Source organism: Neopelma chrysocephalum, unplaced genomic scaffold, assembly GCF_003984885.1.
Source record: "Neopelma chrysocephalum unplaced genomic scaffold, ASM398488v2 Primary Assembly neopelma1_43, whole genome shotgun sequence".
In the NCBI taxonomy this organism is placed as follows: domain Eukaryota; kingdom Metazoa; phylum Chordata; class Aves; order Passeriformes; family Pipridae; genus Neopelma; species Neopelma chrysocephalum.
Window position 1 is genome coordinate 11,355,187 of NW_020897702.1, and position 19,540 is coordinate 11,374,726.

The 19,540-nt window shown below is 34.5% G+C and overlaps 1 protein-coding gene across 4 annotated transcripts in view; it reads right to left on the reverse strand.

The window, feature by feature from the left end:
- Nucleotides 1-19,540, reverse strand: part of DYNC2H1 (dynein cytoplasmic 2 heavy chain 1) — a 170,675-nt gene that overhangs the window by 118,927 nt on the left and 32,208 nt on the right. For 3 of the 4 annotated variants that reach the window (XM_027677335.1, XM_027677337.1, XM_027677338.1), the window contains exons 32-52: nt 18,935-19,137; nt 18,287-18,469; nt 17,814-17,996; nt 17,477-17,700; nt 16,792-16,907; nt 14,643-14,842; nt 13,729-13,993; nt 13,183-13,390; nt 12,689-12,818; nt 10,998-11,153; nt 9,873-10,132; nt 8,975-9,221; nt 8,135-8,286; nt 7,464-7,608; nt 6,151-6,253; nt 5,600-5,767; nt 5,355-5,479; nt 3,965-4,213; nt 3,038-3,146; nt 1,917-2,030; nt 944-1,086 (exon numbers count right to left, since the gene is read on the reverse strand). In XM_027677335.1, the coding sequence (XP_027533136.1) occupies nt 944-1,086; nt 1,917-2,030; nt 3,038-3,146; nt 3,965-4,213; nt 5,355-5,479; nt 5,600-5,767; nt 6,151-6,253; nt 7,464-7,608; nt 8,135-8,286; nt 8,975-9,221; nt 9,873-10,132; nt 10,998-11,153; nt 12,689-12,818; nt 13,183-13,390; nt 13,729-13,993; nt 14,643-14,842; nt 16,792-16,907; nt 17,477-17,700; nt 17,814-17,996; nt 18,287-18,469; nt 18,935-19,137 (3,683 nt within the window). The remainder of the gene's footprint in view (nt 1-943; nt 1,087-1,916; nt 2,031-3,037; nt 3,147-3,964; nt 4,214-5,354; nt 5,480-5,599; nt 5,768-6,150; nt 6,254-7,463; nt 7,609-8,134; nt 8,287-8,974; nt 9,222-9,872; nt 10,133-10,997; nt 11,154-12,688; nt 12,819-13,182; nt 13,391-13,728; nt 13,994-14,642; nt 14,843-16,791; nt 16,908-17,476; nt 17,701-17,813; nt 17,997-18,286; nt 18,470-18,934; nt 19,138-19,540) is intronic. The other variant, XM_027677336.1, reaches the window with a different exon arrangement.

Genomic DNA, 19,540 nt, shown 5'->3' on the forward strand with positions numbered 1-19,540 from the left:
TCCTCAGGGGAGGACTCCTCACACTCTTTCGCTAGTCCAGCATGGGGTCCAAAATGCTCCATCATGAGTCCCCTGAAGGGTCACAAGTCCTTCCAGCAAATCTGTTCCAGCATGGGCTCCTCTCTCCATGGATCTACAGGTCCTGCCAGGAGCCTGCTTCAGCACGGGCTTCCTCTGGCGTCACAGCCTCTTTCAGGTGCTTCCACCAGCTTCAGTGTGGGGTTCTGCGTGGGCTGTAGGGGGATCTCTGCTCCACTGCAGACCTCCGTGGGCTGCAGGTGGACAGTCTGCCTCACCATGGTCTGCATGACAGGCTGCAGGGGAATCTCAGCTCCAGTGCCTCGAGACCTTGGGGTCTACAGGGCTGTTTCTCTCACCTATTCTCACTCCTCTCTCTGGCTGCAGTTGCTCCTGTGCAGTAACTTCTTTCCCTTTCTTAAATGTTATCCCAGACATGCTACCACCATTGCTGATGAGCCCAACCCTGGCCAGCTGCAGGTCTGTCCTGGAGCTAGCTGGTATTGGCTCTGTCAGACATGGGGGAAGCTTCTGGCAGATTCTCACTGAAGCCACCCCTGCAGCTCCCGCCACTATCGAAAGCTCACCACACAAACCTGATACAATTAGCTTTACCATTGTAAAAATAAATTGCAGTCTATTTTTATTTTGTTCTTAAATGCTTTGTTTGATCAGAGTCATAGTTGTCAGCATGTTGTTCAAGTCAGCACACAAAGAGAACAAAACATAATGTTGGTAAAATAATAATGCTAATAATATTTAAGTGTTCTGAGGAATTTTCTGTCTTTTTAAGACTTCACAAATGAATTAAATAAACACAGTGACAATTATTCCTTCACAACTTTAAATATCTTTATCTTATTTACCAAAGCTCCATTATTTTTGGAGATACTAGTTTAAATAAGTCACAATTAATGCAATTTACCTTTTTCATACTGTCTTCTGACCAGGTTTCCATCCACAAAACCTGACATTTCTTATACAGTGCTGGATTACTTTCACAGTTTATTGTGAAATTTAAATTACTAGGATCCATTATCAAGACAACATGCAGATTTTGTTGGATCCCTAAGAAAAAGTAACATATTAAATTTTTAGTACATAACAATCTGACTACATGATGGTAATTTTATTGCAAATACAACATAATTTAGTGTCCTTCAAATACTTATCACAAGGTAATTTCTGGGAAAAAAAGAGCCTATAATATCAGATCACACTAGGACAGGAATGCTTATAAATAGAACTTAATTTAGTATCATGGATTCTAATTATGTATATTACAGTGTATGTTTTAATTTTGAAGAGCTGACAGTATTTAAATAGATATCACTAGTTCTCATTCCAATTCATATAGACCAACAGAACCAATCAGAAGTAGTTTCAGGTCCTGAAACTTTGGCTGTCAACATTTATATTCTTTCAGTCATATTATTTGATTTATTTGTAAACTATTTAATCTTCTTGTTGGTCTAAGGAAGAAGAAAAATAATTAAGAAACCTACCTGTAAACTTGCTGATTACTCAGAATCCAAAGTGATTTGTAGGTATAATAGGCAAATAGAAGAAAACTCTGGTACTAGTATATATAAGCTATACAAACCAGAAAACAGTGGGAACAAAAACTTTCTTCCTTCTAATTACTTTCAACAGCAGATTTCATAACATTTGTAAAACATTCATAAATACAAAATTTCAGATAGAAGAACAAATTTTAAAGTGAGGGTTCTGTGCCCTCAAATATCACAATGTTATCATTATTCCTGCCTGGTATTTAATAATTAACTGAAAGTTAAAACCACACACAATAGAAGGACCATGTTAGAAATCATTTGTCCACTATTATAGCACTTCCCACACTTCATAATAAATTATAATTTATAATGCTGTTGACATACGGTGTGTGAAATAGTTGAAAATTGGTCCTGTAAATCCATCTTGCGAGGCTTGATCCTTCAGAGGAGATAGCAATGGGTCTAATTCTTCTGTTTTATATAGCCCAGGAACTTCTCCTATTTCAAGAATGAATTTACATCAGATACAATACACTATAATTCTTCAAATTCCCTTGAAGGATTCCCTTGAATCCTCTCTGTAGAGATTTTGATTATGGCAGCATTCACCTCCATACTTTCATGAGTATCATCCCATGCACTTCATCATTCTTTTCAGGATATCATGAAAACATACCAAATTAGTGATTCTATTTAACAGTCCACTTTGTTCATACTGCTGAAATGTATTTCAAAAGCTCATGCAAATCTACCCCAAAACATTACTGCACAGATACTGACTCAATACTGCATAGAAAACAAATCAAATCAGACTTTGTCATTTACCAGGACACAGAAACGTGAAAGTGAGTAGTTGTTTAGATCCTCAGACACAGAGATTAAACAGTGGATGACAAAAATCTGATACTGTAAGGAGATTTGGGGTTGCACCTGAGAGACAGGAAAATCTGGTGCTCTTATCAATCAGCTCTTAAACTACTGGAGATCAAAAAAAACATTTAGCAAGTTAGACTCAGTCCTTTAATGATCTCTCTGATCCAGGAACAAAGCTGGATAGTAAAATAAAGTCACTTTTGTTATTTGTTATTATTATTTATCATCTCACTCCTTTTAGAAAAGTGAGCTTTGCTGGTGTTCATTTCAGTAAAGGACTCAACCTATACAATCTAGTAAAGCATCGGAACACTTCTCACTTTTGAATTTTATTATAAAACAGAAGCTGTAGAGTAGAATGCATTCTCATTTTGTTGTTATACTATTATAAAGAACTCCCTTGAAACAAGTTAGAGAAACTGAAAGCACCTGTACTATTGGGTAGGTTAAAGGACAGCTAAGTGAACTTTGAGTCAGGTTCTCATGTACAAGCACTCTACCTAAAACAACATAGCAAGGTAACTAACCCATCTGATAGAGACATAAAGTTAGAAAACATCATGTTATTCTGCCCCATTAGCTAACCCTGTGCAGTAAAACTAGAACCATTAATCTTCTTGGACTTGCCTCACCTGACGACAGTAAACTGTTGATCATCTCCAGGAATGTGGAATGAACAAACTGATAGTCTTCGAGCAGCAATACCACCTGTTGTGCTTCAATGCCTGCAAGTTCCATCACCTAGATGCAGGAAAGACATTTAAATCTCAGTGTATGGAACATATGTATTGTTCAGTAGATAATGATTATCATAGAATATCCTGAATTGGAAGGGACCAACAAGGATCTTAATCTTCCCTTGATTATATATTACATACATATTTTCTCCACAGCATCTACGCTATTATATATTTACAAAAGATTTCTAGGTGATTCAGTTATATGAGATATCAAATATAAAGAGCATTCTACCTAGATGTACAGCTCGGTAATGAAAAAATAATTAAAAGAGCCTCTTTCATAGAGTATATTTACACATATGACTCAATGACAAAACTGTATCACTCTTTTGTGTAGGCATAGCTCCAGAATTTTCTTTAGCATTGCTGAAGGTAATGAGAAACTCTCAATTTAAGGTTTGCAGTTGATTTTAAATAATATGTTCCCTTTCATCAGTCACTAAAATTGTACTTGATTCAGCTACTGGCAGATCATAGTGGAGACAGAAAATAAAAATATATACAAATACGAAAAAATATACATGAAAAAGCCTTTCCAATATTCACATAAACTTCGAATTTATGAACTCCACAACACTCAAAGAGAATTCTGGTATTAAAAAAAGTGGAGTTTCAGTCAATTAAATAAAGAACAGTATACACACTTAGATATAGAGAATTTCTAAAAATCTACCTGTTTCATTTAGACTGTTGCCATTTTGCTTCTCTTAAAATATATCTTCATACAATACTTTTGTGTCCTTCAAAATTCCCATATTCTTTTTTTTTTCTCTAATATACACCTCAACATTACAAAATGGAAGACAATGAGTGACTTACATATTTAAGATCACTTTTGAACTGCTTCACCTCATAACCTCTGGAAATTTTGGGAGTAATCAGAACAGCTCCATGCATGTGACTAACTAAAGAGGTAACTGTTCGACGACCTACACCACTCCGTCCTGCCAAAAGAAGCGATCCTCCAGGAAAACTTAGCACTCTGTCCACTTTAGACATATAACTGAGGACTTCTTGGAACAGTAAAATCTCTATCTCTTTTTTGTCTCGTCCATAATGAATGATACCCTATTAAAAAAAAGAGAGAAAAAAAAGAAATGTGTTTACTAGTAATAAATAAAAACAGTGAGATATGAAAGCATCCAACATTCAAAAGTTTAGAAAAGAAGGGCTTGAAAGCTTAAGAGACCACACTGATATTCACTACAAATAAATTATTTATGCGACAGAATTTAGATACCTTTACCAGTAATGAACATCTCACACTACCCCCAGCACCAGGATACCCTAGAAGTCTTTGATATATTAAAATAGGAATCTACAACTGAACTAATTAAAATTGAATAATGGACCAGAACAAAGTCTGAGCTGTCTCTGAGTACAGATCAATTAATTAATAACTTAGAAGATGTTTTAGGCAGCTAATTGCTGCATAATTGCAGATTATGAAAATTCCTAGTGAAATACACATAATAACAGATCCTAAAATTAAATTCTGACCTTGTTATACTAATTAAAATCTCTTTGAAGCCCAATGTAACTGTGTAGTCAGGAGAAAAAAAAACAAACAACAAATTCTCTGCTAATTGAGGCTATTGAATTTCATCATTTCCCATATAGTCTATTGGTCACAAGTTGGCAATCAAGGAGAGGGATTAGTTTCCCATCTGCAAGAGCAATCCATCAAGCACTATTAAGGGAGATGATCTCAAAGCTCTCATCCTAAAAATCAGATACCCTAGCAGAGTTAAAATGTTTGCATTTCCTCATCAAGCTCATTTTTTGTACTTTACTGCTTAAAAGCATGCCAAATCTCCAAACAGTCCATTTGTATTTCTTCAAATAAAAATTATATTATCAAATCACAAATTCAAAAAGTAAACATTTAATAAAACACATAGGTACTCAAACAATACACAAACATATATGGAGATAAATGTTTTTCAAAATGTTGGTTCATCAAACTGTTGTAAATCAGCAGCAAATGCAATTGATGCCCTTTAGTTAAAAAAACCTTGCTACATAATACTTCCTACTGCCTGACACATAGCATCACAAATCTTTCCTCACTTCACCAAATGTAAAAGATGATCCCTTGAACAAGAAGCAGACCCCACCCTAAACTGGTGCTTGCATGTTACTTCTTGCAAAAAATGTCTTGAATCATTGCTGTGAACCCTTGCTGTGTATATTCTTTAATGTGTCTCACTTTCTGAATAATATCTTTTAGGTCTGTTGAGTTTAGTCTGCCAAGTGGCCTCCCATATGGTGGCAGTGCCTGTCCTGGTGTGATGAATGCCTCTTGACAAGCTCCCCAAGTTACATAGAAGGTATCTGTGAAAATAAAAGGAAACATTTGAAACTTTAGGTGTCCAGTTCATATGCTATCTGACTTGATTAGGCCATTCCTAAACAAATATTGCAAGTTTGTATGGTATGCTTCAAATAGTTTACCTGTCATATTGTCCAGAACATCTGAGCCCCAATCACCTTGAAACACTTTCATCAAGACATCATCAAATACATTAAGTTCTTTCATGCCAACAATTCTATCACGGAACAAACGACGTGCTTCATAAGCAATAATTTCCAATACATAGTCTGCAGTTTGTATCAATGATCCTACAAAATTTAAGGAGAGAATTAACTTTATATATTTATAACAAATTCTCAAATTTCCATTTCAAAATATGAGCTTGAAAATGAGCAAGTGAAATTACATACCAGCAGGAAAGCATCGGTAAGGAAGAAAGAAGAGAAAAAGTAAACATTATGAAGTGCTTTTTAAGAATATCTTTATGGATCATTATGAGATAAAATGAAACATATTCTATTAATTTTATGCAGTGAACTGTTAGGCATTTTTTCCCTCTACTGAATTACAGACAGTTCACAATTTTAAAAGATGAATGAATTGCATGTGGAGTCAACAGTACGACTGATATCAATAATAATTTAGCCCATTATAGAACACTTTATCAATGAAAACCAAGTAAGTGACTTACCACCTGCTAAATCATATCTGAATAAACCAAGAACCCACTGAGTAAGAATACATGGTGTAAAAAGGTAATGACTGTGATCATCAACTGTGAATTTCGCTCGTACCTAAAATTGGGAGTTAAGGGGGAGAAAAAAAGTGATGTTTTAAAATGTAAAGCACTTTTTCTAAAGCACCAGATAAATTAGTTTTCTATTTGGTATATATTTAGATATTTTATTAATGGTCTCCTTGTTTAAATGTTGTTTTCTGACCAAAAAAGATTTTCTCTGAACAATTCTTCTCTACTGTTTTTGATAAAAACAACCACACACGTCACCTAGAACTGTTAGTGCAGTATTATTAGACAAAATACATATTTTTTAAAGAAATACTAAATATGAAATGCAAAGGAAATATAAAAGTATAATAAACACCTACCTAAATTAGTAACACTTTCTCACTACAAAAGACTTCATACTTACTCTTTTCCCAGAGAGGATATTTGAAAATACAACTGCTTTAACTCAAAGAAAAACTGCCTTCATTAGTTACTGGATCATCATGTGATGAGATTTAAACTCAGATTTCCTAGAATACATTGATAACATCATTTGAAACTCCTGCTAATTGGTGCATGCCAGCCAGTGACTCAACCCAGATTCCAGTCATAAAGATAGGTTTTGTATCATGGTTCTGCCTAGATGGGGGCGTGCATACATTCTTGGAACATACAGCAAGCACCAACATCCCCACAGTACCTACCCCAGTAAGGCTATGTACTGTTTAAGAAAAGCAAGTACTTAAGTGTTTTGCTTGATAGAAGTCCACAAAATTTTAAGCAGGAGGATAAAATGAACTTGTGTGTCTAAACATCTATTTTTAACAGTGTAAAATTTTAATAGCTAGTCCTTGATGTCTGTAAAGCACTCCACCCATATACCTCTCTTCTCTATTCATAACAGCATCCGTAACAACTGGGCACATAACAAGCTGTTGCACTGTCTCCTCCTCACCCATTAAGTGCAAAAACACTATTAATCCACATTTTATAAATCAGGAACTGAAAGTATAGAAGGGTTAAGATGCACACCAAAATCCTAAAATAAATCTGTGGGAAAGCAGGAGTACTTACCGTTTACTCAGCTTACCTCTAATACCCAGGATTCTCTGCAAATAAGTCGCTCTAACATTGATACTAATTTCATTAAAAAAAAATAAACTTGGATTTTAATACTGATAAATCTTTTTATTCACTTATTATATCAAAAGGTAATTATTTTTTTAAAAAAACCTGAATTGTCCAACTCCTTGAAAAAAGAAAAAATATTTCCATACCTGTTCATATATTTGAACCATAGATCCTGCTAGCTGATGTATTTTTGGTAAAGAACCCCAAACAGGGTGATTCTTTAGGTTTTTCTGTAGTACAGGTTCCAAGTAGGCACTATAAATAGTTTGCAGTTGTTCTCTTTCTGGATAGCTAAAAAGGAAAAAAGAAACAAAAAATCATTATGGACTATCAATTTTTTTTTAATTAAAAATGAGTCAAACTTGTATACACAATTACTAAAAAATTTCAATGAATAGCATTCCCATCCAGCAGCTAAGTAAAATTATCATTTTACTGCAACAGGCCACTGTCAGAAATTTCTAAATACATCCGTTCATGTACTTAAACTTAAAAACAAACAAATAAACTTCTTTTTAATTTCTCTAATTTTGTAACCAAACAGCACCTTAATATAAAGCTGCAGAAAGCAGATTACTGAAAGTAAAATCATCCAAAAGGAAACATATTTCAAATACTTCACTATCAACAGGAAGTGACAAATTCCTCTTAGCTGGCCAAGAGGGACCAAACAGCACCAAATCAGATGACCCCAAACTGCTGGAAAATATTAAAGAATAGAACAGTCACACCTTGGTAAAGACTAAATGGAGCAAGGGCCTTATAAACAGAGGTTGAATCTGAGTTCTGAGAGTTAGATTAATTTTCACATACTTACTCAATTGCACAGAGACGAACAATAGAAGTGAATCTGGAGGTAAGTTTATGTCTTCCTAACGTTCCTCCAGCTGACATGGAAGCCACAATTTGGATGTTTTCTAAACCGACCCATTCCAGATTTTCATCATAAAATCCTTGATATGTAAGAACCTTTAATAATTAAATTAATATTTCATTAAAAGAAAGTCAAGAGAATATCATACAAAATAAAATATAATAAAATAGTTAGAGGTATACCATTATTTCTCTTTTCTTAATTGCCAGAGGTGTATTACTCTTCACAGTTTTGCATCAGCTGCAGACTTCATTGCCCAGATCATTAAAGAAGATGTTAAATAGGTACTGTCTTCCAAGTACACTCTGTGTCATTGATCACCACCCTCTGGGCTTGGCTCTTCAGCCAATTTTCAACCCACCTCACTACCTGCAGCCTGTATCAACAGCTTTATTGTGAGGATCTTCTGGGAGACAGCACCAATGTTCTTAGCGAAGTCCAGGTAGACTATATCCACTCCTCTCCCCTCATAGAACACGACTTACCCTTAGTAAAGACTACTCTGTCTACTCCTGGTGATTTTCTTGTCATTCATATGCCTATTGCATTATAACTCATTGAGACGAGCCCTGTCTTTATTTACTTACACAAATAAGCCAAATAAAAATGGTATCTTATTTCTGGCTGACACCTACATAGTCTACCCAAGTAGAAGCAAAACTAATGCCAATGCAGATGCAGGGTGTTAACTCTGTAAATAATCAATGTACTTATTTACTACATACACTAAATTATATACAGTATACTTAAGTGCCTTTTTAAATAACAGACATAAGTGTTCACCTGCTGTAGAAAAGCCACGAGAGTGCTTGTTCCCCATTTATCAGGTTTGGGTAGATTGATGTCTTTTAAGTACAAAACAAGCCTTTCACAGTCCTTTGGTCTGTATACTCGCCCAGTGTTTGTACTGATTACAATGCAAGTTTGACTTAATTTTTGTAGAAGATGTTGAGAAGTAGTTTGTGCACTGCAGTGAATGGTAGCAATCTGAGTGGATCGGAGTTGAGAAAATGCATAGTGAAGCAGCATCCTAGAAAAGCAAACATGTACATACATACAAACATAAGTAAATTAAACTGCTGTGTATCCAAATATATTGTATAGTTTTTGAATTAAAATGCATATACTATATCCTGTATTAATGGAATAGGTGGAGCATGAGGTTTGTTGAATTCAACATTCTTGCCTTTAAAATTGTGCTATTTCCTATTCACAAAATTCAATAAAAGTGTAGTGTACACAGCCACACAAAACAAACAGTTAGTATAAATACCTTGATTATAGTGATCCAACACATCTAAATAAGGAACCTAATACAGGCAAGAGAAGGAGCTAAATTCAGTTGCCTGTACACAGGTACCTAATGTCTCTTGAAATAAGACTGGATACCTCATGTGCCTCTAAGCTGTTGCTCCATGACAGCACAGGTTTTCCAAAGGTCCTGTTTCATATCTAAAAGCCGCATTCAGATGTCTTAGATGCATACTTGCAGTCTGAACTTTCCCTGTAGAACTTCATAAGAATTTACCTATTTGCCACTACAGAACATTTGTTTAATTAGTGACCTAAACAACTGATATTCTTTCAGAAAGTCATATTATAAAAGCATTATAACAAAACGTTACAAATTCTGTCAAATAACTAGAAGTATATTTTACTTAAAATAGGAACTACTTTTTACCCCTTTCCACATCCTTCAGGACCCACAAGAAGAAATGGCCGCTTATTATTAATGTCTAGCCAGGGTCTAAAGTAATCTAAACTTCTCTGCATGTCAGGGGTTTGGATGACAGGAAGTGTTTGGAGATTACTGAAGTCATCAGCTGTTAGATTTTCAGTTTTTTTCAGCTGATACAGCATTAGCTGTCCAGTATCAGTGTCATAATATGTGTCCAGGGGTTTCCTCGGGTCTGGTGGAGACTCTTGTGCCCAACTGAAGAGCTTTAGAAAAAAATAAAAATAAAACTTCAATTAAATCCATACTCCTAACAACAAGATCTACCATTTCAAGCTGATCTAAAGAATGTTCAAAGAATAATTTTGTAAAATCACTATCTGATAGTTTAAGGCTGCCTCTGAAAATTCAATCATGTCATGCATATGCTTTAAGTCCTTAACTAAATAGTAACATATTACTTTTCCACTTTTCATAATATAGAGAAATTCAAATAAATTGTATTTTGAAGAGCTATACATAATTTTTTTTTAGACTAGGCAACATAATAACAATAATAATTGTAAGAATAAGATAACTCCTTCACATGCATCAATAACTAATTCCTAAGGCTGAGTCTACACCTTTATCATTTGCCCAGTATATATGCTATAGCTCCTGGCTGCCTTTTGGAAGGAACTACCTTTTTCTCTCCAACACAAAACTCAAGTGTGATTGTGGAAATATCTATCTCCAGGGTCAGCCTTCAGAGTTTTTTAATACTGTTGCCTAGCTCTTGTGCCCTCAAGTATCTACACAGAGAACCACACACCAGTGCATACAAAACATAACCTCAAAGTAATGCTCTAAGAACATCTCCCTAATGAGGTGCAACAAAGTCCTCACATTATCCTTTCAAGCCTTCTGAACGGAAAAAATCCACAAAAATAAATCTGTATTATGTATACAATACATATAGACACGCACAGTCTGCTATAGTGGGTCCTTGCAGAAAGCAGTAGGGACAGAGGTTTCCTATCTGGGATGGATGCACTTAGCAGTCTATCAGTGACATATGAAACACTCCTTTACTTCTCAGCTATTTCCCTCTAGACAACACAGATTACAATCAAATTAGAGCACAAAGATTACCTCTTTTGCAAATTCTTGTCGTGATTTCATGTTGAGATTGCCACCAAGACCACGTATCAAGTTAATAATAAACTGTCCACGCTCAGTAGACTCATGAAGATGAGACAGTCCATTCATCACAGTTCCAACTAAACTTGTTTCTACCACAGAGTCATTCTGTAAATTACAAATTGTAGTAGATTTAAATATATTTCTCAATATAAATGTGATGTATTGCTAGCAGGCTGCTATTACTCATTGCTTTTTGACATTTCCACAAATAATGAAATCTCAACAGTGTTATTGTTCCAGAAAATTCACTTGACATTAAATTATTTCTAAGAATTGATTTGGAGGTTTTAATTGCAGACTACGAATTGATGTAATTTAGGATAAGCAATCAGAACTTTCCTTACAGATTTTTAGAATCTATAAGAAATAAACATGACTGTATACTGGAACTCTTTCTTTTGAACAGATTATTTTTGAACTTTGCTCTTTAGCACCAAAGGGAATTTGAGCCTTGGGATCAAATTTTTCTCTTTATCTACCTGGAGATCCTTTAGAAGTCTAAAAGTCACCAGGGGTGAAAGAACCAAGAGGAAAAATAATAAGAAAATCATAACAGCTCCATATAGGTTACCCAAGGGGAAATAATGCAGATCTCCTAAAGACTAGCTTAGTGGCCACAGCAGTGGGGATGTCTCCTAAATAATATTTTGTGCAATATCAGCTACTTGATCAATGCAAATCCAACTCCTTCAGAAAAAGGGGAGGCTGGGAAACATCTAGAATCCTTAAGAAAATCTAGCATATACAAAACAATTATCATGATATACATCCCAGAATCCAGATAATCTACAAAGTTTTGGACTATGTTTTTTTTAATATTTTAATTACATATTATTTTTCACCTATTAAAACATTTTTCAGTTAAGGTTTTGAGTAGAATCCTAAAGTGCTGAAGTTATACACTTAATTCCAGGACAGATTAGTGTAAACCGTTATAATTTAGCATTCTGAAGAATAGAAATACTTTTTCAGATAGGTCTCTATCACTCTTTTTAGGTATCTAGCATTAAATTTCTCCTCAACCTTTAACAAGCTTCAGCTTACACTGTGCAACTTGTCAAATTTTAGCCATTTTTGTGTTATAGACAATAACATCAATCTAGAAAATTTCTTCACTTTTTTAGTTTAGATATTCAAGTCTTTCAAATCCTTGAAAACATAAAGAAAAATGCCTGGTATAATAATGCAATGCATGTATTTCTGTGAACCTTAATATCTGTTTTTATTAGTTTAAATGGTATGGAATGTTTCAAAACTTTAAGTACTGCAATCAGTTTTTGGAAACTTATTAGAACAGTTCCAGTATTAATTTTATTAAGGAAACAGCTCCATTGTGCTGTGACCAGTGTGGTCACAGCTCAAAGCCTGCCAAAGTACAGGATGTGTTTGGACAATGCTCTCAGGCACATGGTGTGATTCTTGGGGTTGTCCCGTGCAGGGCCAGGAACTGGACTTCAATGATCCTTATGGGACCCTTCCAACTCCAAGATATTTTATGATTCTATGATTCTATCAAAAAAGTAGAGATTTTTTTAATAAAAAATTTAAAAATTAATCTGAATGATCTCTTCAATGTTAAGCTACAAAAATAGATCATACTTAACAGAAGCTGACATTTGCTTAAGTATTCATCTACTAACCTTCTTTACAACCCAGTTTAGAGCCTTTTCAAAATAGTCACCAATCCAGTTTTCAAGGTTGTACCTGCATTCTTCAGGCTGACTTCTTAGCCAAGACTTTATCAGAGCATTAAGATCTGTATCTTCATCACTAAGCCAAAACAAAACAAGATTCCGATAAACACAAGGCATCCACGCCTTTAAATGGACTGGTTCAAAATTCTAGAAAAAGTTCAGGGAGATATTTTAATAATTTCTAACCCATATTTGGGTTCTTCAAGTGTCATATACAAACAAAGAATCCACCATGTCTTTTTGAAGAAGTCTGAGGTGTATTAGCCAAGAGATTATAACATAACAACACAGAAGGGACATACAACCTAAAGCAAACTTCCCCAGTGACTGGCTTTGTAAGTGTAAGTTACAATCAACTGTTCCATGCATTTGAGAATACCTTTCAAGAAAAGTAAGTATATTTGCTTACTTTAAAAGTACGTAATACTCCCGTGACTTACCTCAGAAAGATCATGCCCATTCGAGATATTGTAGCAGGGGAGGCACAGCTAAGGTCATGAGTTTCAAATATAAAGTTGACATTTGAGCCAAACTGAATTCTTTCTCCATTGGGCATAGTCAACAATCTGTTGTCATCCAAAACAGAATTCAAAGATTCAATCCATTCGGGATCGATATCACCATCACAAATTATCCAAGAAGTAATATCTATTTCCATGCACAAAAAAAAAACCCAAAAAAACAAGAAAACCATTTAAAAATATCACTCCTTGTTATTTTAACACTATTTAGTTCTCTCTTTATTATAACTTAAACAAAAGTTCTATCAAGATATACCTGACATGCTTTACCTTCTGCTGCCTATTTTTGTTTTCTTATCACAAAATTTGGAAAGTTTGTAATCAGGACTCTTGACTACACTTGTTACCAAAAGGTTTTCTTACATTACGCTATCCGCAACTGATGATACAATATAAAAATGTAACTGAAAATGAACCATTTCAGTAATTTAGGCATAATGATGTATAACTCCTCACAGTACATACCTTGGGGCTCTCGTACCACTTGTCGAGCACTGTTTGTAAGCACACCATCTGACCATTCTCTGGTGTCCATGTCAATACGACCTAGTAACTGATGTCGAGGCATAGCTTTAGGATTCATTGTATACTGTTTCACTACTCTGCCAGTTTTACCAAGTGCTGTCTTTAACATCCGCCAAAGTGTTGATTTACCTCCACCACTCGGACCTACAATAACTACACCCATTCTTTGACGTAGTTGTTCATATAATTCCAAAGCCTTCTTGATCTAGATAATAAAAGAGATAATGGCTATGTGAAATTGTAAAGCTACATCAGACATGTTCTTTTTTAATGTTTTTCCAATTTACTTTGCATGCAGACATTTTCTTGTTATAATTTTAAATTTTGAAACAACAGATATTTGCAGAAATAATTAAAATTATGATACTAAAGAATATGAAGAAATTAATTTTGCATGTTAGAAGTATTTCACTAAATTATTAAAATAAAAATATTAGCTGTCTTTGGGCGTATTTTTACTGAGCAATTTATGAATCCTTAGTCACAGAACTTCATCCAGTTCTACAATAAATAACCAAAAACATGACAAAGAACTGCTTGATAAAACCAAATATTCACATATTTCCTTCTTTCACTGTCCAAAATATTCATTGGCATTAGTACCTGGCTTGAATGAAACTGTATGTCACATGTTCTCATCTTAATTTTCCTTGAACTATTTTACTTTCAGTGACATAATTAATCTACGTGCTTCAAACACACATCCAATTTTTTATATACATGTAACTAGAATCTATCAGTTATTCTCACTTCTTTATAAAAGATTTATTTCAAAAGAAAACAGAACTTAATTGAATGTTACAAATCAGTTCTAATTCAGAATAACTCGTTTTGTTGCTGTAGACGGTGCTTACCTGTGTGCTTATAATTTCCAAGTTTGCTTCTTCAAAGACTTGATGTAAAGCTGTAGTTAACTCAGCATATTCCACATCTTGAAAGTCAGTGCCAGGAAATACATCCTTAACCAGTGCATCAAAACGTGCGCAGTCTGCAAATGTAAGCTTTGACGTGGTATTAAGCCTCAAAGCTTGAACCACAATGTGACTTTCATTAACTGGAAATAAAAACAAAGAGGACAGATCAGTTTAAGCTGTTTGTTGGGGTTTTTTTTCCTTTGAATATGTCAGCATGAGTCCACACTGCAAAGACATTGAAAGTAGAATCGCATCACAGACTTCACGCCAGTTCATGTACCACTCTACTAGGAAGTTAGGTAAGTGTTTTACTGTAAGTATGATATATGCCCACAAATGTATTCTATACAGATATGAGATGGTTATGATGCTGGCCAAAAAGTACATAATAGCCTAATGATTACCACAATAGCTTACTCGTTAAAGAACTCACGAAAGAAATTAAGAACCTAGATTCCAGACCTTACTCTGCTAGAGGTAGTTTGAAGTCACATCTTTCAAGTGCATCCTAATTAACTATGAATATTCCAGAAGTAAACACTTTCCACAATTACTCCTGAATCTGAAATACCATGGAAATGTAAGCATTTTGGGGTCAGAATGAAAAAAGCCACATAAATTATTTACTCTGAGAGAAAAACAGATACTCATGGTGGGAATGGCACAGGGCTCTCATCTCTCAGTTATTTTCATTTTTTAATTGAATTACATTCTCATGTAAAACATGTGCATTTCCAGAAAGCAGGACTAGAAACCACAGGAGAAAATAAGCCTGTGCTTCTGCCCTCCTTCTGAACGTATGACTGCCCAAAATCAGAATGTCCAGATTCAACACAAGGGACAGAAAGTGTCCATTCTCTAACTTCCCTTCTTCCTGTGTCTTTTTCCCAGTGTTTCAGAGGTTAAATATTAGCATGCCCTTCTAAAGTCTGGAATAAGTTCAAAGTTTTTCATACTGAAAAATGTCCTAAATACAAGTGCTTCTACAGGTAATTTTTCTAAATAGCATGATAAACAGCTAACAGGAAAAACACTGACATTAAGGAACTTGGTTTAGAAAGGTTGAACTGATTTACTAAAGGAAGCAATACAATATTTAAGTAGCATCTTGCCATGCCAAAGGATTTTGACTCAAAAATACAAACATAAAGAAACAGGCAATTGCATTTGTTGGAAATGTCTTAAGCTTCTCAAAGTAAGGCATGAAAAAACAATCAAACAAACAGAAACAAAAATTTCTGGATTTAAATCATAAGTTAAATCCATCTACCTTGCCTTTGGCAGAGTTATTGAAAATTATGTTTTAAACCAGAAAAAATTTCAGCAGATTTCACATATCTAAACATTAAGCTAAAATGTCATAGTAAGAAACAGTGATAGGAATGTGACCTAAAACACATCACTGGTAATCCTTCTCTGGCAGATCCTTACTAAAGTCAAGTACAAATTCTTTAAAGTTTTCAGACCATTTTTTAATGTCAAGATATGTAAACTTTCAGATATATGCCATTTAAACAAACAGGTTGCAGTAGTTGTCTCCTAAATATGTGAAGTGCTCATCCGTTCCACACTCTTAATTCCCACTCAATTCACACCTAAACAACAATAATTCAAAATCTTAAAAAAATATATTAACTCACTCTAGTCCAATATATTTCTATCATTTCTACCTGTCCTTATATTTTTCTCAGTCTACCAATATGAATCTAATACCATGCGATAATTTTTGCAAACCTCAAATAGAAACAAAATAGTCTGATAACTTATGAATAATTGCAGCATCAGGTGATCAACTTTCCTGTCCTAAGCCAAACGAAAATAAAAGTCTTTAAGAATCATTCAAAATCATTCCAGAATGAAGACCTGTGTCTATGTTCTTATCATCATAGAAAAGCTCAATCTAGAATATGACAACAGTCTTTTGTGATCTCCTAGTGAAGGTGGGCTTTCACAGATTTTTGTTTTCTTTTCTAAATTGCCTCCAGATCCAAGCCATGGCTTCTCAAAACTCTAGTGAACAAGAAGTCTGTAGTAAATTCTATTTGTACAAGATCCTAAAGAATCAAAAGTTTGGCATGGGCAATCTTACTTTCTTGCTTTGCATTGCTTTTCTTCAGCTGCTGAAGAAGGCTGCCACAGCCTCTCAAAACAGTCTTCAATGCTCGTAAACCCCAGTCATAGTGTTGCTGTGGTGTCAGAAGCTCCCTAAATTTGAAAACAAAAATATTGTAATAATCTTTAGGTTACAGTGCCTGAAATTTTGGTTTGGCAAATGAACACACTTCTGGGCAAAAGAGAAACTGATGAGTATTTGTAGCGCCACTTGAAATGCATTTCAGATATAAGCAATGACACCCTTGAATTTTCAGAGGGGTTATATTCTACAGCTAATGTATTTATTATTGTCCCTAACAGTACTAACTATAACCTCTGACTTTTTGTATGTTCTAATGTGCATACTTTTAAGCAAATAGTTACTTGCATTACAACAATTTCAAGAGCCTAAAATCAACACAACCCATCTGAACATTCACATTCTAGCATTTATATTTAGCGAGCATACTAGAGGAGCAGCAATTTGCCCCCTTGGGATTATAATTGCATTCCATACACTTTCACACCTCAACCTCCCAATATATTGCAGTATTTTGATTCTATGTTAAATTAGTATCTACAGAGATTTGCATGATATACCATTTAGATTTAAGAGGTAGAAGGGAAGAGAATTAAAAAGGTAACTTTACTAGGGGGAGGTGGGGTAAGTGAAAGCTTACCTTGCTAGATTAAAAATAGCCACTAATTTTCTACCCAGTATTTTAGCATCCTTAAAGCCTTCTGAATACAAAATCACTTCTGCAATGAGTTCATTGTCTGGATGAGTCATAGCAACTGGCCTGAAAAGTTGTTTGAGATTATCAGGCAGTTTTTGTCTTCCTCCATAACCTTTTCCAGCAGGATTCAAAGTGATAAAAATTCCAGAATTATGATCCATTTCAACCTAGCATTAGAAGTGCATTATAATAGTATATTGTCAAATAAAACAGTATTCAGAAATGCTGGGAGGACTTGGCTTAGTTAGAATAGTCAGTTTTTAAGTAAGTTTTGCAGTACCTTTTTGCCAAGCATCTCACATACAGGACTGTGTTTCTTCAATGCGTGTTGAATTGTCTGAACCTGCATGGATACTGCAGACAATACAGCTTCCTCAAGTCTATTGAATTCATCAAAACAGCCCCAGGCACCACATTTCACTAAGCCCACAAATATGCGCCCCATTGACTTCACATCAATGCCCTTCAAAATTAAAAAGAATACTATCAAAATTCAAATAACAAGAAAATATAAAAGACTGTCTTCCCATCCACTAAAAAATGTCATTAGAAATATCCACAAATTTCTAATAGCACTTGACAAATTATCAGAATTATTTCTAGAATAATATTATTAACACTAATAATATTAAATATAATAATACATAATTCTATAATAATTGATATTATTAATATTATTTCTAGAATATAATCTCGCTTTAAAAAGTATGGGCATAGATATCCATTTCCTAAATTAAACAGAACCATATTCACCTCGTCACAATTAAAGACTAAAACTTGTCTTCCGAGAAGTCCACCCAAGGCCTTTACTGATTCTGTCTTCCCAGTTCCAGCTGGACCATAGGGATTTCCTCCAAGGCCCATCTTCATGGCCTGAGTGAGAGTTAGGTAACACTTGTCTGTCAAAGGTGTGTAAACAAGTTTAGGGGAATTGCCCTGCAGAAACAAAACAAATTATATTGACTGGGAGACAGAAAGTATTGACAAAGTAATTTCATTAATTTCATTCATAACTAATTAATTTGGAAATATTACACAACAGCCTAGATTATGAATTTGTTTCAAAGTTTTCCTGATTTTACACCAAATGCCAAAGCATTGTTCAAAATTTTTTTAGAATTACAGATGAAACTGCATTCAGATATATAAAAGTAGCAATCATATTAGAAAATATTTATATGACAATACAGCTACTTTCCATACAACTTATATTTACCCCATCAGTATCAAGAATGAAAATTATTACCCTATCTTTTAATATTTTCTGTGAAATAGCATGCTGAAGACACAACAAAGTTTAAAAAAAATGACAACAGTTGGGAGACAAGCAGCAGCAGGTATCAAATGAGAAAGTGTTGGATACCTATAAAAGCCACTAAGTAAAAATTAAAAATACCACACCTGATATTCATAGGTATATTGGAGTTCAGCATCTACCATCTGAACATAACATTTTTGGTCTTTCATATAAAATCTCAGCTGCTTCTTCCAAGCCCAGTCTTCAATATCGTGAATCTGAGCTTGATTCAGCTGCTTCACCACATCAATGTTATGAATGATATCAAGAATCAGAGCTTTAAGCTTAAGCTCAAGGATTCCTGATTCTGCAAATAATCACACATAAAAGAAAAAAAATCACAACAGTGTAGTAAGGAAGACACACGTCACCCATTCTCAAGTTCATTGTGCTGCTTTTTATTATCAGTAGATTTCAGTTATATTTTATTTGAATTATATATAGAAAGGCTTTTTATTTTCTAAAGCAAACAGCATAACATGAGATCCTGACAGACAGTGTGAATCATCATGTAACTTCAGTCATTTTGAAGTGATTTTGTCTGCCTCTACATTCAAAAGAGAGAGAAAGGCTTTTCTGCAAAGCAATTTATTTCAGGAATGTTTACAGCCATGTCCACTTCAGCAATGAGGTGGCGTAACCTGTTGAGTGATCTGTTGAGGATCTGAAACCCACGCTACACACACTCTGGAGATTTTACTCAGAATAAT